Below are 20,203 nucleotides of genomic sequence, written 5' to 3'. Positions count from 1 at the left end.
CTGGAAAGTTGGATAGGATTGGACCCTTAGTCACTTCCAAAGAGCCAATGCAGTTTATCTCACCCAGCATGATCACATGTCATAACTGCAAAAGAGGACAAGGCACCCCAAAATGTAGGACATCTAAGGAAAATGTAGGACAAAATAAAAACTCAAACCACTCGTGGTTAATTTAAACCCCATACTAATAAATTTAAAACTATATTACATATAATTTATTAATGATGAAAAGGCTCTGCACTGCCTGCAGGGGGGAAAGGAGTTCATTTAACTTTTGCAGACTAAAAAAGAGGACATGCCTGGAAAAAGTGGACTTCTGGTCACTCTGTGCATTTGAACTCCTGCTCAAGGGTTCATCATGTTATAACTAGAGGGGGTTTGTTTCAGAGCTCCTGTGCTTTGAACAGCTGTTCGGCAAATTCAACCTTGAAGGTGAGGTTGAAGCTTTCTATAACCACCATGACAAAAAAAAGGCAGAAGCAACAACTGCAACGTCACGGGTATTCTGATGCTTGCTCTTAGTCCATCCTTATCACATTTCTGCCCAGCCCACATGTATACCAGGGACTTGTGGTGTGTGGGGAGGCAGGTGAGGCAGAGTCCCTACTGGAGTTCTTCAAAAAGTGCCACTGCTGCCATATGAAGCACCCACAACCTATACATGGGAGGCAGGTGAGGCAGAGCCTCCCCACCGCGTTGTCTGAAAAGTGGCACTGCCATATGAGGCGCCCATAATGCACGCGCTCTGCTTGGGCGCCTCCCACGGTGGCAGTGCTTTTCAAAGGACTTCGGCGGGGCTGCTCTGCCAGCCCCCTCTGCACGCGCCCGAGGCGCGCAAATTTGCTCCCTGCTGCGCCTGCGCAGCAGCTGCTCGACGAGGCGGGAGGCGCCTGGGTGCAGCAGCGGCGCGTTCTCCTGGCCTGCCTCCGGTCGCCGGTAGGGGCGCGCGAGCGAGCGGCTGGCGGACTCGCCTGTCGACCGAGGAGGGCCGACGCTCTGGCCCCGGAGACTCTGTGGCCGCAGCCGGAAGGAAGCTCGCGGGGGCTGCGGCGAGTCCGCAGGCAGAGCGAGGCCGCCATGGGGGTGCCGAAGTTCTACCGCTGGGTGTCTGAGCGCTACCCCTGCCTCAGCCAGGTGCTGAAGGAGCAGCAGGTGAGTGGCGCGCCGGCCGTCCTGCCCCCGCGGGAAGCGGCTCCTGTGCCTGCCTGGCAGGGCTGAGACCGCCCCGGCCCCTCGCGGGACGCCTCACGGACCCCTGATGGGAAGGCCTGAGAAACAGGCTCGGCTGGAGCTCTTTATGGGGACCGACTCTCCCTGGGGAGCCCCTCCCTCTCTGTCTGGCCCTCAGGGCTGCTTTGTGGGGACAGCAGCACCCAGGGGGACCCAGCGTGTCATTAGCCTTTGGAACCCCTTGCCACAAGGTGTGGGGTGGCATCTGGCATGGCATGGCAGGACAGGCAGGAGAAAAGATTCCTTTACCCAGCCTGTAATCAGCCTGAGGAACTCCTTGCCACAGGATGTGGGGACGGCATCTGGCCTGCTGGGGAGGGCAGAGAGAAGAAAAGATTTCTTTACCCAGCCTGTAATCAGCTGTGGAACTCCTTGCCACAGGATGTGGTCATGGCATCTGGCCTGGATGCCTTTAAAAGGGATTGGACAGATTCCTGAAGGAAAAGTCTTTCACAGGTTACAAGCCATGATGGATATGCACAACCGCCTGGTTTTAGAAGTAGGCTGTCTCTGAATGCCAAGTGCAAGGGAGGGCACGAGGCTGCAGGTCTCTGGTTGTCTTGTGTGCTCCCTGAGGCATCTAGTGAGCCACTGTGAGATACAGAAAGCTGAACTAGATGGGCCTTTGGCCAGCTGTCATAACTGCAAAAGAGGAGAAGGCACCCCCAAATGTAGGACATCCAAGACAAATGCAGGACCTGACAAAATAAAAGCTAAAACACTTGTATATTGATTGCTTGTGGTTATTTTAAACACTGTTTTACTTATTAAATTTAAAATTATATTTCATGTAATTTATTAATTACAAGAAGGCTAGGTGCTGCCTGCAGGGGCCCGCTCACAGGGAAAAGGGGGGCATTTAAGTTCTTTTCCAGGACGTGAGGCTAAAAAAGAGGACATGTCCTGGAAAAAGAGAACATCTGGTCACCTTGTGGGGAACTGATGCTTGCTATGGAATTTCTCCCTTTTCTGTCTGTCTGACTGGGTGCTCTTCAGGTACTGCTTTTTGGGGTAATGGTGGGTGCTTTTGAGGAAAAGAAACTTTATTTTTGAGAAGAAACACACTTGGTTGCTAAAGGATTATTGTGACACATAACAGACACGTGAGCACTCTCTCTCCTTGCCACCTGTCCTGATTGCAGCCTCCAGCTTTTTGTTAAACACAAAAGGCACATGAAACTCTGTGTAACTGTGTAATTAAGCCCACATGAGTGAAGCTTTGGGAATATGCCTCGTAACAAACACAGTTAAAATTACTTTCAATTTGCTGTCAGCCACAACCTGGACTGCAACTTTCATTTATTCTGTTTGCCTAAAATTTCTGTCAAGTAGGAAAGCTGATCTGCTCTCAAACCATGTCAAGTTGTTTCTGTTGAGAATGTAATTATTATTTGTCAAGCCTACAAGTTATTCTTTTTTATTCTTCCTGATTGCTTTTTCATATCTGTAGTCAAGCTGGTGGAACTGGGAGAAATTGGTGGTATTTAGTTTAGTATGAAGATCAGTCTCATAGCCCAATCCTATGCATGTCTACTCAGAAGTATGTCCCATTAGGGTCAATGGGGCTTATTCCCAGGAAAGTGTGGATAGGATTGGGCTGTCAGTCTGTGACCTGGCATGAGATTCCAAAAGCTGTTGATTGCTTTTTAACTTTTGAATTTCCCTTTTCCTGATAATTGGCTAATTAACTTTTTAATTAAGTTACTTCTGCTTTAACTCATTTTTGCTGGACCACAGGTGTACACATTTGGTCCCTGTTGTGTACATGGAACATTGGGCAGAAATGGCTTAAACCAGAAGAAACCTATGAACGTTAACATAGATGCTACAGCTCCAAATATAACTACTACAGCTGATATTGGCATAAAGTTTCTAATGCATTGTCAGGAATCGTACACTTGAGAGTGAGCCCCAAATATGCTTATTTATCTGGGATATTTTTATTCAATTTTTTCACCATACAAATGATGCTCAAGATGGCTACCTACTTCTGAATTAATACATTTGTCTTCACTGTGTGATCCTATAAAGAGTGTCGTTTCTGATTCTCTTTATTATTCCTGTTACTTTTTATTAACATAGGATTAAAATCATTCACTTATGGACTTACTGAGAGAAATATATCCACTCACAGCACTGTACTTTAAATTGTAGCAGTTATGTATGGAAAAACAGATGTTTCACTTTTGTGATCTTTTAGTAGTCTTTTTCAATGAAATATTTAATTTTGCATTTTCTGTTTTTCTGTTTTCTGTGAATTCTTTGGAAGTGCCTTATTAGTCATGTTAAAAAAACAAAATGTAAGTGTGTCTAAGGCAGCTGGTATGCAGTTTTTTGAATTAATGCTGTGTGTTATCTAAGAACATAAGAACCACCCCACTGGATCAGGCCATTGGCCCATTTAATCCAGCTTCCTGTATCTCACAGTGGCCCACCAAATGCTTCAGGATGCACACAAGACAACAAGACACAACCTGCATCCTGTTTCCCTCCCATGCATCTGGCACTCTGAGGTAGCCTATTTTAAAATCAGGATCTTACACATACAGATCATAACCCTTGATACACTTTTCCTCCAGAAATTTGTCCAATCCCTTTATAAAGGCATCTAGGGGAAATGCCATCACCACTTTCTGTGGCAAGGAGTTCCACAGACTAATTATACGCTATGTAAAGAAATATTGTCTGTCCTAACTCTAGCTCAACCAAACTATTTTTTACATTGGTATTCTGCCCTTTCTCTGAAGAGATGAATGATGCATTAACATGGCATCATTCTATGAATGAGATGCTTGAGGGTTGGTCCTCCAACCTTGTAAAGTCAGCTTCATAGTAAAGTAGAGATTGCAACATTGTTTCTGATGTTGAAACATTCATCACTCTGACAGTTGCACTGATTCAGTGTTTCTCAAACTGTGGGTCCGGACACACTAGGTGGGTTGCGGGCCAATTTCAGGTGGGTCCCCATTCCTTTCAATATTTTATTTTTAATCTATTAGACTTGATGCTACCATGGTATGTGACTGCATTTGGGGAAATGTTCCAGATCTGTACTTTTCACAAGCTGCTATAATATATGACTGCATTTGGGGAAATGTTCCAGATCTGTATGTTTCACAAGCTGCTATTACACACACACACACACACACACCACATACGAGATTCTGACAGATACCAGAATATATATATATACACCGCATACCAGAATCTGACAGATTCTCATTCTAAAAAGTGGGTCCCAGTGCTAAATGTGTGAGAACCACTGCACTGTATGATCATAGCAACTTGCAGCAGTGCACATTTTGGTAAGAAGATAAAATGTGTAATTATTTATTGGTTGTAAATAAGAGGTGTTTGTTTTTGTTAACATTTGGTGTTTAAGATACTTTTCAGAAATTATAATAGATCACTTTTCTAATTAGAAATAATATAGTGGCTGCATCTGCTGGGAATCACAAATGTGCAAAAACTTCATAGCTATTTCACAATGCTCCAGGAGGATTGCAGGAAGTCCAACTGCAGGAAGTGTTATATATTCTCCTATACGATGACCAAAGTCTTTCAGCACTATCTGGAGGCAGTTGCCTATATCATTTCTGTCAATGAAACTGGAGGAGCAGGAGGTCTGAACCGATTCTCTTTACTTCATATTTGTAAAGATATTTCTACAAATGTAGTAAGATTAAGGGCACAATCCTAACTCCTTATGTCAGTGCTTTCCAGCACTGACATCAGGGCAGTGCAGCTCTGAGGTAAGGGAACAAACATTTCCTTACTTTGAGGAGGCCTCAACTGCAGGATGCAGCACATGTCCCATTGGCACTGCTATGCCAGTGCTGGAAAGCACTGACAAGGGGTTAGGATTGCACCCTAAGACTCCACACCAGATACTGCTTTGCTTACTTGGAATAAGAGCAATATGTATTAGTTCTCTCATAGTTGTAGGGTTATTATAAATCTTGTTGGAATTTGGTACCTGAAACCTCTTGTCATTGTGGTATAAGTCACTTCCAGAGTATAATTAGGGGTTTCTGGACAAGAATAAGAATTGTTAGAGTGTATGTGTATTTGGTGAAAACTTTAAAAATGTGATTCTTTCTGTTAAATGAGGTTGGTTTTTTATTTTTTAAGCATTGGATGCTGAAGTCTGAAGGACGAAAGTGCAGTTTTGTTTTTCAGAAATGTTTTGCATCTCTGGCCCTTTTGGTCAGATAATTTATCAAAACCATTCACCTGCTATAATTTTTACCACAGTTGTTCATCCACAGAGAATAGTTGAGAAGACTGCCTTGACATTTGTTTGGGTTTTTCTCTTATCTTACTCTTTGGTTCTTTGAGAACTCAAGGACAAAGAAGGTAGTTATATCACAGTAACTGTTTATGATTGTTCTGCTATTTATAAACAAGACGTATTTGGGTCTACTTGTTAGAAAGACTTGCATCTGGTTTCTTTTGAATATGAAATATATGAACCCCAGAATTCACACTTTAAAATGCTCTCACTAAAGAAAGGTGGAATTCAGCAGGATTCACTAAAATATTATGTGTATTGCATCAATGTAGTAATGATGATGAATTATTACCATTGAAGATGATGGAGGGTATAGTTTCTCATGAGACAAGCTAATAACTGCTGACTGTGTCTTAGGTAATTAATGGTGTTAAATGTATTTCCTAGATTCCAGAATTTGACAATTTGTACCTAGACATGAATGGCATTATTCATCAGTGCTCGCACCCTAATGATGACGATGTTCACTTCAGAATCTCAGAAGACAAGATCTTTGCTGATATATTTCATTACTTGGAAGTATTGTTTCGCATTATAAAACCAAGAAAAGTTTTCTTCATGGCAGTTGATGGAGTGGCTCCAAGAGCAAAAATGAACCAGCAACGTGGCAGACGTTTTAGGTTTGTGAGTGCTTGCCTTTTGAAAATGAGCTTCTTCATACTTTCTGGATGCATTGCTTGTTGTCAGTGGTAGTTAACGCTAAGGCAAGTTAGTGTTTCTGTTAGTGATTGGAAACTCTTCTTTTTGTTCCAGAAAAGCTGTAGTTCTTCCTTCATACACAATTTTAGATGCTTTACTCCCATCACTTTGCATGACCGCACTGTTCATTTTTGTTAACTGATATTTTATCTCCCTCAATACTTGTACATTTTTCCTTGCTTGCTTTGTTAAATTTCAGAAATATGATTTGGTTTGGAGGCTCCTTACATGTGAGGGATTTGTCCGTGACAGTGAACTGTTGGACAGGAAAACCTGAAATCAGATCTCACCTCTGCCTGTAGTGTTCTTAAACCACTGTCTCTCATCCTCATTCCCCCATCTGTGGTGAGGGGATAATGCTAACATGTTTTTCTGGATTGTAAAAAGGATTACCAAAATAGTCTATGTGAAGCCATTTGAATGAACTAACTAAATGCTGGGTAATTTTGTTATAGGTCAGCAAAGGAGGCAGAGGACAAAATAAAAAAGGCATTAGAAAAAGGAGAAGTTCTTCCCACAGAGGCCAGGTTTGATTCCAACTGTATTACACCAGGTAGGGAAATCGACTCTGTTGTTACCGCTTCAGATGTTATGTTGCCCTCTGGAACTGCATCCTCCTTTCTTTGCCTTAGAAGACTCTCTGGGTTACTTGAAATTAAAAGATGGAGTCTTCGAAGTACTCAAACCATTAACGCAGTGGGATTGAGTTGAAACGGAATGACCTGAAAATTGCAGTAAATCTTTCTCGGTCAATGATATGTGATTGCTCTTGTTAGTTACAATAGCAGGTCAATCTGGTCTCAGTAACTCTTTTGTTTTGTACTACTCATATTGGCAGATACCTCTCATTTTTCATGAGCAACTCTAGAAACCAGGTAAACCTCAAAACCAGATTAGTTCCCTTTTGGGGTTATTCCCACATCTCCCTAAAAACTCAGAGTTATTTAGCCTCTCTGAAACCTTTGTTTGTGTTTCATGAATAAAGGCACCCTGTCTGAATCTCAAAATAAAACTTTAGAAATCTAGACTGTTTGTAATTCTGTCACAGTTCAAATCTTTGTTCGTGCAATTTTAGTTATCAGAGGCTGCAGTCCTTTCCACAACTGTGTGGGAGTAGACATTCATAAGATTGCTTTGGCAGCCACAGTGGATTGGTTCCTACAAAGTGGAAGTGGAACTTCACTTGTGCAAGAGCAGTCTAAGGGCTCAATCCTATACAATTTTCCAGTGCCGGTGCTGCTGTACCTATGGGGTAGCACTGCTTCCTGTGTTGAGGAAGCAGTCTCAGAGGCCTTCTCAGAGTATGGGAACATTATCCTTTGGTCTGCATTGTGGCTGCACCAGTTCTGGAAAGTTGGATAGGATTGGGCCCTAAGTCTTCCACAAACTATTGCTTAGATAAGACACCTCCATTGGTTGCTGCCTTGGACATGTATTACACTCTTCCTCAGGGTCCCTTGTGATTGGCTTACATAAGAACATAATTTACTAGATAGAGGAAGAAGCAGGCAAGTGCTGTTCACAGCTGAAGCACTGCTTGTCATTCTTTGGATCCATGCTCATATCATGGCAATGAATGAAGTCATATCTTTAAAAAATGTGTCCTGTTCATTTTGAAAGTGAAAATGATTGTTGCTTCTATGCATTATTGGTGTTTTTCAATGGCAAATATTCATATTAACTTTTGAGATTTCAATGCGTGGTGTAACCTTTAGATTTCTGTTACTAGGGACTGAATTCATGGCCAGGTTGCATGAACACCTGAAGTATTTTGTAAATATGAAGATATCCACAGACAAATCCTGGCAAGGCATAACTGTCTACTTATCAGGCCATGAGGTTAATTTTTACATTAATAAAGACTTCTTAAAATAATATTTAGCATAACAGTATTTACTAATTTGATTTTTCTTTTCATTCAGACACCAGGAGAAGGGGAACATAAAATTATGGAATTTATCAGATCAGAGAAAGCAAAGGTTGATCATGACCCAAACACACGGCACTGTCTGTATGGTTTAGATGCTGACTTGGTATGTTCAATTCAAAGTATATACATGGTTTATGTGGGAATAAATGCAGCATTTGTACTTATACGGCTGTGATCTAAGAATCTGAAGTGATCTTCAGGCTGCACAAATGCTTGTGTGTACGCTGAAGATTTCTCACTCCCTGATTGTAGCTTTTTACACTGGCCTGGTTATGGGAATCGGCTTGTTTCACAGTACAGGTGCCACGGACAGGAGGAGACTTGGCAACCCCACTGTGATTATGGATCTCAGTGATATCTTTTTAGATCAAGGCTTGTTAGCTGTATTGTAAAGAACTAATAATTTAAAGTTTACCAAATGTGGTGGCTCAGAGGGCTGACTAGAATTTTTCTCAAAATAAATATTTCAACAGATTATGCTTGGACTAACCAGTCATGAACCGCATTTCTCCCTTTTAAGAGAAGAGGTCAGATTTGGTGGCAAAAAGTCACAAAGGTAATTTGCTGTAAAAACTGCTAATTGCATGGGGGGAAAATTAAACAAAACTTCTGAATGACTAAGAACATTTTCTTTGAGCATTTAATGTTGAATGATGAAAATTTTACCTTACTGAGTGGTATTCAATAATTTACAGAGTTTGTGCCCCAGAAGAAACAACTTTTCATCTACTGCACTTGTCATTAATGAGAGAATATATTGACTATGAATTTTCACCTGTTAAAGTGAGTATAAATGGGCCAAAGACAAAAATTATGAAAAGATTTGCATAGAATTATCATGAATTATTTGTATCAATCTTTAACAGGACAGGATCTCATTTACATACGAAATTGATAGAATAATAGATGACTGGATCTTAATGGGCTTTCTTGTTGGAAATGATTTTATCCCTCATCTACCTCATTTGCATATTAACCATGATGCACTGCCACTGCTTTACAGAACATACATGACTGTATTACCTGAACTTGGAGGTAAGTTGTTGGTCACATAATTCCTATTATATAGTTGTTCAAAGTCTCATTTAGGAGCAAGTTTTAGAAACTTATAAAAAGAATGGGAAAGACAGTAATGAATGTAATCTTCATTTCTTGTATTTGTATACCTATTGGAGAATCTAGCTTAAATACTACACTGTATTGCATATCCTAGACTTCTTTGGTTATATTCTTAGTAATGTCTGTTTCATTGAAATTAATGGGATTCAGTCATGTAACTAAATCTAGAGCAAGATGCTGTGAGAGAGAAGGCTCTTCTCCCAGTTGCTTCCAGATGCACTTTTGTTAGCAATGGAACATGCAGACTAACCGAATATGTGAATATAATCTGTAGGAAATAAAATTCCTGGTTTACAAGCATCAACTGCACCTTTTCTTCTCCAATAGGTTACATTAATGAAAGTGGGCACCTCAACTTACCCCGCTTTGAGAAATATCTTACAAAATTGTCAGATGTAAGTACATCATATTTGTACTGTACAAAATGTAACTCTTATGCAATGTATGATTAAGTAAGGTTCTCTATAGTTGTCACATATTACTGAACATTAAATATTCCTGGATAATTTTTTACTGTGCGATTCTTAGTACACATTTTGATTAAAATTTAGCATTTCCCAACTCATCAATTCTTATAACATCTTAAAACGTATATCTCACTTACATTTATTGCTAATTGAGAAAGATGACAATTTCTGCAAACACATTTCCTCTGCAGCCATTTCATGTAGTTAAACATATAAAAAAAAATAGGCTTTTGAATCAGAATATCTCCCTTCCAATCATATTATCTTGGAATGGATCTCTTAAAATATTTTTGTCTTGCACTTCCCCCTTCAAGGAGGTGCTGAAGGTGACTTACAATTAAAAACAAGATTTAAAAAATTAAAACAATAAGATAACAGCAATAATATTACCATGAAGGCAGCTTTAAAAGTAAAGCTGTGAAGATGCTGCCTTCATCCCTGAGGGAGAGAGTTCCTCAATTCAGACATCTCAAGAGAAGGCCTTTTCCATGTCACTGCCAGATGCACCTCTGTCGGCAGTGGAAGACCTAGAAGAGCACTGATTATCTTGGGAGACAGTTTCATGTGGGGATGAGGCAGTCCTTAAGATACTTGAGCTCCAAGCTGTTCAAGACCTTAAAGTTTAAAACCAGAACCTTAAATTGCACTGAAATGTACAAGCAACCAAGATGTACCCATCTCATGGCAATTGGTATTCAAGCAGCAGTTTTCTGATTGATCTTCAAGGGCAGCCTTAAGTCGAGCATATTACAGTAGATCAAGTGAGGTGGAACCAATGCATGGCAACCATGATTAGGTCTGATCCCCCCCCCCCCCCCATGAAAGGTTGCAGCTGGTAGACCAGCCTAAGCTGGGCAAGAGCACCTAAGGCCATGGTTGACACCTGAGCATCCAGGTGTAAAAGTGTTTCCAGGAATACTCTCAAACTGGCACATCGCTAATATCAGTCAGACTCTTGCGAGGATTTCATTCAGTAGATGTGCTCTCATAACACTTATAATTATTATAATTATCATAATAGTTATAATTATTAATACAATAATACATAAAGTCCCAGATTTTCTGTGTTATATTCTTGATATTCGCAATAATGATACTGTTCTGTGTTGTTCCTCTTATATTTGCAGTTTGATCGTGAGCACTTCAGTGAAGTTTTTGTAGATCTAAAGTGGTTTGAAAGCAAAGTAGGCAATAAATACCTGAACGAGGCAGCTGGTATTGCAGCTGAAGAATCAAAAAAACAAAAGAAGCGCAAGGTTAATATTTTGAATGTCTTGTTCTGCATATAGAGGGAGGAAAAGACTGTGCACAAAAAAATTAAAAATCCAAAATTTAAGTGTGTGCAAAGGTCTTTATGGTATTTAATATGCATTAATATATTCACTTGCTCCTTATAACTGAGGTGTATTTCCATGTTAATGAGTTGAAAGGAACATGTCAGGACAAGAGTGTGGGCCTTGAAATGGTGACCTGTGGGATTCTTGTGGGAATTTAGCCTTAAATTTCAGAGCGCGATACCATAGTCTTTCGAGACTGAAGGTTGCCAATACAACAATTAGCCTTAAAATTGCCACCCTGTCCTGGCCAAAGCTGCTAACCAAGAAAATCAAGGTGTTCTAATCAGTTGCTTCCTGATTACTGTAATTGCTTCTGGGTCAGGGTTAGTTGCTTGCCTAAGTAATTAAAAAACTTCCCTGGGCTTTGTTGCCTTTTCCTTGCCTCACCCTCAGTTTCAAAGATACTGAATCTGACTTGTTTTAAAGATAATTGAGGTATTTGTGGGCTGGTCTTGTAATTGTAAACTGAAACAGTAGAAGGAAAGAGAATAACATTCCTTCACTCAGTTTTTCTCTTGTTATAAATCTTATAAGCATAATATAAGCAGCAGCAAGCTTGTTCTGGGCAGCATCATTCATTGATGAAATTATAGGGCAGGTGGAGGGTTCTATCCAACCCCTGAACTTTTGGTTTTAGAAGGCTACAGAAGACGATTATTTGGCTAAAACTGCAGGTCTTGGCTAGGGCTTTTGGGACTGCATTAAACCATTTTTGCTGAATGTTGCATATATGTAACAGGTATCAGATGTGTACACCTGTGGGCTAGGCAGCAATGGGTTAAACATCCCTTACCTTCCCCACTAATTCAGAGATTGGCAACATTTTGGGTGTTCTGAATCCTAAATCCTAAATTCTGTCTTAATCCTTAGGTTTTGGTGGAATGTCTTTCTAAGTAAGCATGCTTAGAATAGTGGTCCAGAATGTTAGACAACTAGCATTTGTTTAAACGGATGTACTAGAGTTTTTCTGAATATTTACTAAAGCTTTACATGAGCAGAAAGGATATCCTCTGCAGCTTTGAGTTTGGCCCATAGGGATGCTACTGTTGGATTGCAATCCTCTGTACAATCCTTCCCTGAAAGGACTGCAATCCTTCCCTGAAAGGAAGCCCCAATGAATGTAGTGGGATTTATTTCTGAGCAAATATTTACAGGATTGAACTGTTGATCTTACTATATTTATGCTATATACATATTTCTTGGTGTTATTTCAAAAGTATAAATTGTAACTTTTAACAGGCTCAGGAAAATGCCATATGCTTGGCTGCTTTAGAAAAAACTGACAATGGAATTGTAGCTACTCCAAAAAGTGAGTTCAAAAGTATTGTGCAATTCTTATGCTGTGTAAACTTGTACCTACAAAATATTTGGGGGGATAAGCAGCTGACTGGCATATCACCTTCCTTTTTAAGGGAAGATAGTTATATTATAATCTTGTTAAATAATCTGCTATTAAATGCTTCCAATATTGCACATCTTTGAGAGTGCATCTTTGCAACTGCCAAACTGCTTTAGCATTCTACATGAGTTGTGTGAATGGGTCCTTTGAAAAATACACAGGAGTATAATGAGGCTAAGGATGGATTGGCATTGGAGTTTTTCTCTGTCATCTGAATGCTTATTGCAAGCTGAGGCTGCAAGAGAGTGTATGTTGAGCACAGTGCAAGAAACTTTTCGACTCAATACCTGTTCTTGGTTGGCCTCTCTGTTCAATACTCCTTTGGTTTTTAGAAATCTGTAGATACTCCCCTATGGGGCAAGAAATTTCTGCCAATAAATCAAGCTTAGATCATAGCTTGCCTTATCTCAGGGGTCAGGGCTTTTCAGGCAGCTGGCAGCACCTGAGAAGCAATGCAGAGATAAAGAGCTGTTAATCTCCAAGGCAACCCCTCCAGGGCAAAGCTGCAGCAAAAGTTAACCTTTTCTTCTCCTGAGAAGAAGCCATAGCTGAAGGCTTCATTGAAATAAAGCAAGTCTCCTTCTCTTTAGAAGACTCTTTAGAAGACTCTTTAGTCTAAAGACTCTATTTAGAAGACTACAGCCTCATTCCTTTTTGCAAATATTTTGCAGAGGTCTGTTTTTTTTAAAAAACACCAGGATGTAATCCTCATTTCCATTTGAAACAAAAGTCCCAGGCTACAATTGAGGGTACCATTACTTAAGAATAACACCCATGGAAAGCAATGGGTCTACTTCTGAGTAAATAGGGTTGCAACTATGTGCAATTGCACTTCCTCACAGCCATTCTTTGTTGCTTGTCTCTCTGCTGTGAATTGAATTGTACACTCCCAGTTATGTGTTATAAGTTGTATGTTATATGTAGAGCCTCTGGCTTAACACACCAGGCACCTTAATTAAATCCTTCTTTGATGGTTCTTCTGCAGTGGTTCCCAAACTTTTTTCACTTGCATACCCCTTGGCAGCCCATTTCCATAAATAAGTACCCCTCATATTAGCTGAATGTCTGTAATTAATATAAATAATATAAGCCCTCATCTCTTCCATATGAAAACCCATACTTCATGTATTCATCACAGTATTTTCTCTTTTCATCTGTTTGAAGCACTGAAGACTTTGCCTTTTCACTGTTTTTCACCAAAGTGTCTTGAGAAATTCTTGATAATTGATCACTTTCCATATTATGATTCAGCTTTTTTTACTGTGTTGGTTTTCAGTCACTGATTCATACATGAATTGATGACCAAAAACTAGCTATTGGTGGGGCTTTCACAGTCAGCTAGCTACCTTCCTTTCTGCCTTGCTGGCCCTGCAAGGCATTCTGCTTTTTTCTGCCATTATTAAATTCTTTTTCTCAAGTACCCCTAAAGGTCCTGTTGAGTGCCCCTGGGGTACATGTACCCCAGTTTGGGAACCACAGTTTTACTGGTATGTTGTTTACAGTACACTTACATTGATTGTGTTTACAAAAAGATTATGAGGACCAGAATTTAAAAAGTTAAAGAATAAAAATGTATCTTATGATCTTTTACTTTATTTTTAATAAACTAGACTGTACAATTTTTAGGTAACAACTACTGGTAGATTATTTTTCAGGATCTGGCCTCCGATAAAATCAGACAAAACTATAGTCAGACACCCTCCTAAGTTTAACACCTGACTTATCAGAGCGTCATATAAAATTCCATGATTTTTGGTTCAAAACCTGCCCTCCGCTTTTCTATGAGATCAAATTATAGACAAGTGTCTACGGTGCATAAAATGTGTGCAGATTTGTCCTATCCTTTCCATGAACAAAATCCACAAATGATCAAGGGGTTAAAGCACCTTCCTTGTGAGGAAATTCTAAGTATTTGTGGATTTTCAGTTTAAAGAGAGAGTGAAAAGGGGTTGACGTGATAGAGATTTATAGAACTATGCATTGTGTGGAAGAAGTGGATAGAGAGAACTTATTTTCCTTCTCTGCTAGAATGTAGTCACCCAGTGAAATTGATTGATAGTAGATGCTACAAGGTGTGGTAATTGCTACTAGCTTATGTGGAGTTAAAAGGAAATTAGACAGATTCTTGAAGATCAATAGATATAGCCTATGGTGACAAAATGGTATATCTGTCATTGGAAACAGTATGCCACTGAAAGCCAGTTACTGGGGAAGGGCTGGCACGCTCACACCCTGTTTGTGGGCTTCCTGGCAGATCTGTCTTTTGTAAATAGAATATTGGACTTGAAGAACTTCTGATCTAATTCCTTATTCTGCAACTCCCTTATTGTAGAGGCTAATTGTAAGTTGTATCAACTTTGAAATATGATCACTAGCTACAGAAGTTTGTTAAACTTCTACAGCAGTTGCTGTTATTATACATGTGTTTAACAGTAGAGAGCATACTAAGTGTTAATTTGGGGCAAAATGGGTGTGCAATACTTACTTTTTCTTTTTAAAAGTGTGTGTATGGTGTATTTTTTTTCACTCTAGCTACATTAGAAGATGAGCCTGAAGATGATGATCTGTTTGAGACAGAGTTTAGGCAATACAAAAGAACGTACTACATGACAAAGATGGGTGTAGAAGTAGTTTCAGAGTAAGTATTAACCCCATCACAAAAAGTTTTTCATTATATGGAAACAAACTCTGATTATGTTAGTATTCACCTTTTTAGTAATTATGTTAATATAGCGTCTAGTGGTGAATTTAAAAATGTGTTAAAATTATTTTCTCTAATTGGAGGGCATAATGCCTGAATTAGATTTTAGAGGACATAGCCTTATATCTGTAGGAGTGCTATAGGAGAATGTAGTATGATAATATGTATTTGTCTCATTTTAGTGATTTTCTGGCTGATCAAGCTGAATGTTACGTCCAGGCTATACAGTGGATATTGCACTACTACTACCATGGAGTTCAGTCATGGAGCTGGTGAGATGCTTACAAATAAGATTCTGAGATCAATAAATTTTAATCATATTTTTGCAACTACTTAATATATATTAGAAACCAAACCAGTTGAATTTTTTACTCTCTCCCGACTATGTTAGCCTCCTCTCAGGATAATGCTGCCTGGGTGATTATGATTATTATTACGCTGCCTTCTAATTATTCCAGATGTCTCCTCCATTTCCCAAGGTCACTGGGTTAAATGAAACTGATTTATTCATACCTGACTATGCATCTTGAAGAACTAAAATAACTGTTTCCTTCCTGTAGGTACTACCCCTACCATTATGCACCTTACCTCTCAGATATTCACAACATCAGTGAACTGAAGATTAATTTTAATTTAGGAAAACCATTCATGCCATTTGAACAGCTTCTAGCAGTCCTTCCATCAGCAAGCAAAGATCTGCTACCAAAATGCTACCAAGTAAATTGCAATATTTTTAAGGACTTATGTATCATTAATACTACCATGCTTTCTATTGTACAAGAAAATTTTTCATTTTATTAGCATTAGATATTATTTGATTATGGATTATCTTACTCATTCACTTCTTAAAATAAGAACATGGTTTAGTATTGTGAATTGTTTGGCACTAAGGCTGTATAAACAATTATTTTTTGTTAATGTCATGTTGATCTGTTGTAGTAGAAGACAAAAATGTGCATTATTTGTGAATAATATGAATCATGTTTTTCCTGATCCTAGCATTTGATGACCAGTGAAGAGTCTCCTATTATTGAATATTATCCAACGGAATTTAAAACCGATCTAAATGGGAAGCAACAAGAATGGGAAGCTGTAGTGTTAATCCCGTTTATTGATGAGGTAAGAAATTTGACTCTTTGTTGTCCAGGTAGCTTTTTGTGTGGTGGTAAACAGGTAGGAGTTAATGCATTCTTAGAACTTTATACCTTTTCAGAATCTTGCTGCCTGAAGAGTGGTAGTCATCTGAAAAAAAAACTTAATCTATTGAGAAGTCAATATCATATGATAGATCGCTCTCTCTTCTTCCCCACATTCTCCGATGATTTTTTTACAATTTCCATGAACCGTATTAGATCTAGGCTAAGAGAAACTGAAATGCTTTTTCTTTCTATGGATTTTCTCCTATTAATACTAAGAAACCAGGTTCATGTTTCTCATTTCTCCAAAATTTGAGATCAGATAAGGAATAATAATAGCACTTTGTGTGCTTTATAGGTCAGTTCTTAAAGGTAACTCTGGACCTTATTTACCAGCTTCCTCCTAGACCATGGGTCTCTAAACTTTTAGGCCAGAGGGACACATCAAGTATCTGGCATGGTGTTGAGGGCTGGAAAAATAAATAAGTTTTAAATGTAAAATTTAAATAAATACATTAGAGAGCCTCAAAAAGCCTAAGGCCTTCAGATGGCCCAAAAACATCACTTCTGGTTTTTCAGGAAAACCAGGAAATGATGTTTTTAGTCCTTTAGAAGGCATTCTTAGCAGATGTGCATGGCCTTCCTGGCCCTCAAATAGCCTCCAGACTCAATTGGAGCACAGTTCTGGTCACATTCTGTTTGAGCAGGCCAGAGGTTTGGTTGAATGAGCCAGAGGCTTTCAAAGGACAAGAGGTTGGCCGCAGGCCAAATAGAGGCTTGCTGCGGGCCACATCTGGCCCCTGGGCCAGGGTTTGAAGACCTCTAACTTATGCCCACTTGAAGCTAATTGGCCTCCCTGGCCCAAGCACAGCTAGTTCTAGCAGAATAAAAACCTACTGCTTAACCCAGCACCAGCAGAAAGGTGACTAGTAGGTGGCTTGCCTGTAGGGTCCTTCCTCCCAGTTCTCCAAACAGCAGTTATTCTAGGTATAGCAGCAGCACCTCAGCTCTCCACCAATCTCTGTTTGGTTAGTCAGCATTGGTTTGTTGTCCATCCACCAGGTAGTGTGCCAGTTTGTTAATCCATTAGCCGGTTAATGAGTCAGTTCATTAGTCAGCTATCCAGTAAGAGCACAATCCTAACCAACTTTCCAGCACTGACATAGTTGTGGCAGTGGGGAAATCCTGCAGTTGGGGGGCAGTCATAGAGGCCTCCTTAAGGGTAAGGCAATGTTTGTTCCCTTACCTAGGAGCTGAATTGCCCTTATGTCAGTGCTGGAAAGTTGGGTTAGGATTGCAGCCTAAGTCAGTCTGATAAGCTAGCAAGTCTCCTCTCACTCAAACTACAACCCACCAACTCTCACTTTTTCAGATGCTGCTTTTATCCCTGTAATGACCTGGCTGCCTTTAGTGGCTTCAGCTGTGCAGCACACCCATTGCTGAAAGCCCAGGCTTTAACCCCATGTTTCCCAGATTCACCAGAGCAAAGGGCCACTGCAAACACCACATCCTTTCTCCTTGCAATATCTTCCGCAGTTCCAATACAATTTTCAGCCAGGAAGATTATTCAAAGAGTGTTTGTAAAAGAAGGCAGTACTTTTTGCAAGACTCCCTTTTGACTCTAGGTATATTGATATCTGATGTGCAATCTATCAAATGTTATCTTTTGTTTAGAAACAATTGTTACAAACAATGGCATCATGCAGTGAATTTTTGACAGAAGAGGAAAGGCACAGAAATAGGCACAGTGAATGTCTGATGTACTGGTATGACAGAGATGTGGAGTTCCTTTACTCATCACCATGGCTGGAGAAATTCCCTTCAATTGAAAGATGCCATACCAGGTAAGACGGCAGTGGTAGTAGTTTAATGCAATGGTGCATTTTGTTGAATGCTGCTGATATGCTGCTTCCTTTATTTCATTAGGTGCTTATAGTTCCATTGATTTCAAAGGCAGTTGTGCATATGTAAGGGGACTCAAGGTAGTGGTGTAGCTAGCAGGGGGCAGGGGGGCGGTCTCCCCTGGGTACCACCCTTGGGGAGAGGTGACACCATAAATGCCCCAACATCGTTAACATCGCGGATGTTCAGAGTAACTCTATCATGCTATACACTGTTGGATGAGGAATTTCCAGCGGAATGTAATGCAGAAAGCTGGATTGAAATACCTCCTTTCCATCAAAAGTTATGGCCAAAAAATGCATGGAACCCTATTGAAACTGAGCCATATCAGGCGTTTACTTGCGAGTAGGCGAACTTGCCATAGTTCATCGGAAGGGGCAGCCTGAGAGGAATCCAATGACACCAGAATGGTTCCTATCCAATGAAAGCAGCCCCCAAAAAACACCCAAAAAGGAAGTCCCTCCCTCCAAGCAGATGAATGTATTGAGCCCTAAGGAAAGTGAAAGTAAGCCACACTGTCGCGTTTACTTGCGAGTGAGCAAATGTGCCTTGGCTCCTGGTCAAGTCAGGCAAACAGGAATGCAAGGCTGGCTGCATGGTCCCAATCTGATGAAAGTGAAACTCAACAGCTGCTCCAGAAGGCAGCACCCCGCCCCCAGAGCAAAACAGAGGCTTGAGCTGGTAAGGTGGGCACTGGGGAGGGCTGAAAATCTCACAGATTTTTTGTGGGGTGGGGTGTTATTGCAGGCAGGCTACAGAGAAAATTCACTTGGTGGAACAGGGCTGGCTTCCCCTTATTTAATTATTTGTTTTTCTTTAATTTTATTATTTATAATTATTTATTTTCTCGTGCTTGATGATGTCACTTCCAGCCATGACATCACTTCTAGTGGGTCCTAGACAGATTGTCATTCTAAAAAGTGGGTCACAGTGTTAAAAGTTTGAGAACCACTGCCTTAATTCAAAACAGGTCAATTAGACATTCTTGGGAGGGGGGTGACACCCTAGTGACCAAAATTCTGGAAATCATTGCTTTTAGGAATAATACCATCATGTTATATACCATTTGAAGCAGAATTTCATCCATTGCTTGTGGGGAAATATTCTCTGCATTTATTTTCTGGCCATTATTATTATTCATTTCAAATCCTGAGCTGCTTAGAGGAAGGGTGGTATAAAAATGTAAATGAATTAATAATTAATTAATAATTAAATAATTGATTAATTATGCCACATGGGGTGACAAAAATTTATGGGCCCTGGTGTCAAATGACCTAGCTACGCCATTGACTCAAGGGGATAATATCACAGATGATAGTCAGAAAACAGTACAATTGAGATGGGTGGGTAGTAATTGCTGTACACTATCATATCATTGCCCTGTAATATGTTCTTTGAAAGAAGATATTGATTGATGGTGCTATTAAATGATTAAAGACAAATTCTTAAGCTCATATTTGATAGTCTTTCTTTTAATCCTGGCTTGCATTTTGCCTTAAACCTAATAGGCAGTTTGTTTTTAGCTTCTTTTCATTGTGAAAGGCACAGTGTTTCAAAACGTATTTTTTAAAAGGAATGTCTACATTCTGCATTTGATGACAGGCAGCCCAATCCTAAGCTGGGGGAGCCTGACGCTCCACCGGTCCCACCTCCCGCCCTCCCTGCTCCCTTCTCCGGTATGCCTGCTCCCCACCCTATCCCTGCCTCCCCATAATACCACCTCTCCTCCCACCCTCCTCTCGCCTCCCCCTTTCCTGGAATGCCTCCTCCCCACCTCCCCCCATGCCCCCACTTACCTCTCCGCTGCTCAGTGGTCCATGCGACCACCGAGTGGCGGAGGTCGGGTGCCTGCCTGGCGGTAGCCCAGCGCTGGGCTACTACTGGCGCTTGCCCAGCAGTAGGGCCTGCAAACGTGCCTTATGGCACGTTGGCAACAGTGCTCACCAGCAGTGAGCCTGCGTGTTGAGCTCAGGATTGGGCTCTAATTTGTGG

At 40.4% G+C, this 20,203-nt stretch overlaps 1 protein-coding gene across 3 annotated transcripts in view; it reads left to right on the top strand.

Annotated features, from left to right (window-relative positions):
• Positions 1–1,043: 1,043 nt before the first annotated feature.
• XRN1 (5'-3' exoribonuclease 1) overlaps positions 1,044–20,203 on the top strand; it is a 64,289-nt gene continuing 45,129 nt past the window's right edge. For all 3 annotated transcript variants that reach the window (XM_066619723.1, XM_066619724.1, XM_066619722.1), the window contains exons 1-16: positions 1,044–1,152; positions 5,909–6,141; positions 6,676–6,773; positions 7,950–8,059; positions 8,143–8,253; positions 8,624–8,706; positions 8,846–8,933; positions 9,017–9,185; positions 9,597–9,664; positions 10,864–10,992; positions 12,313–12,382; positions 15,005–15,110; positions 15,356–15,445; positions 15,734–15,890; positions 16,173–16,292; positions 17,984–18,153. In XM_066619723.1, the coding sequence (XP_066475820.1) occupies positions 1,078–1,152; positions 5,909–6,141; positions 6,676–6,773; positions 7,950–8,059; positions 8,143–8,253; positions 8,624–8,706; positions 8,846–8,933; positions 9,017–9,185; positions 9,597–9,664; positions 10,864–10,992; positions 12,313–12,382; positions 15,005–15,110; positions 15,356–15,445; positions 15,734–15,890; positions 16,173–16,292; positions 17,984–18,153 (1,877 nt within the window). In that variant the 5' untranslated portion in view covers positions 1,044–1,077. The remainder of the gene's footprint in view (positions 1,153–5,908; positions 6,142–6,675; positions 6,774–7,949; positions 8,060–8,142; positions 8,254–8,623; positions 8,707–8,845; positions 8,934–9,016; positions 9,186–9,596; positions 9,665–10,863; positions 10,993–12,312; positions 12,383–15,004; positions 15,111–15,355; positions 15,446–15,733; positions 15,891–16,172; positions 16,293–17,983; positions 18,154–20,203) is intronic.

This window comes from Tiliqua scincoides, chromosome 3 (assembly GCF_035046505.1).
Source record: "Tiliqua scincoides isolate rTilSci1 chromosome 3, rTilSci1.hap2, whole genome shotgun sequence".
In the NCBI taxonomy this organism is placed as follows: domain Eukaryota; kingdom Metazoa; phylum Chordata; class Lepidosauria; order Squamata; family Scincidae; genus Tiliqua; species Tiliqua scincoides.
The sequence above is the reverse complement of the archived record's forward strand: the minus strand, read 5'-3'. Positions and strand labels throughout refer to the sequence as shown.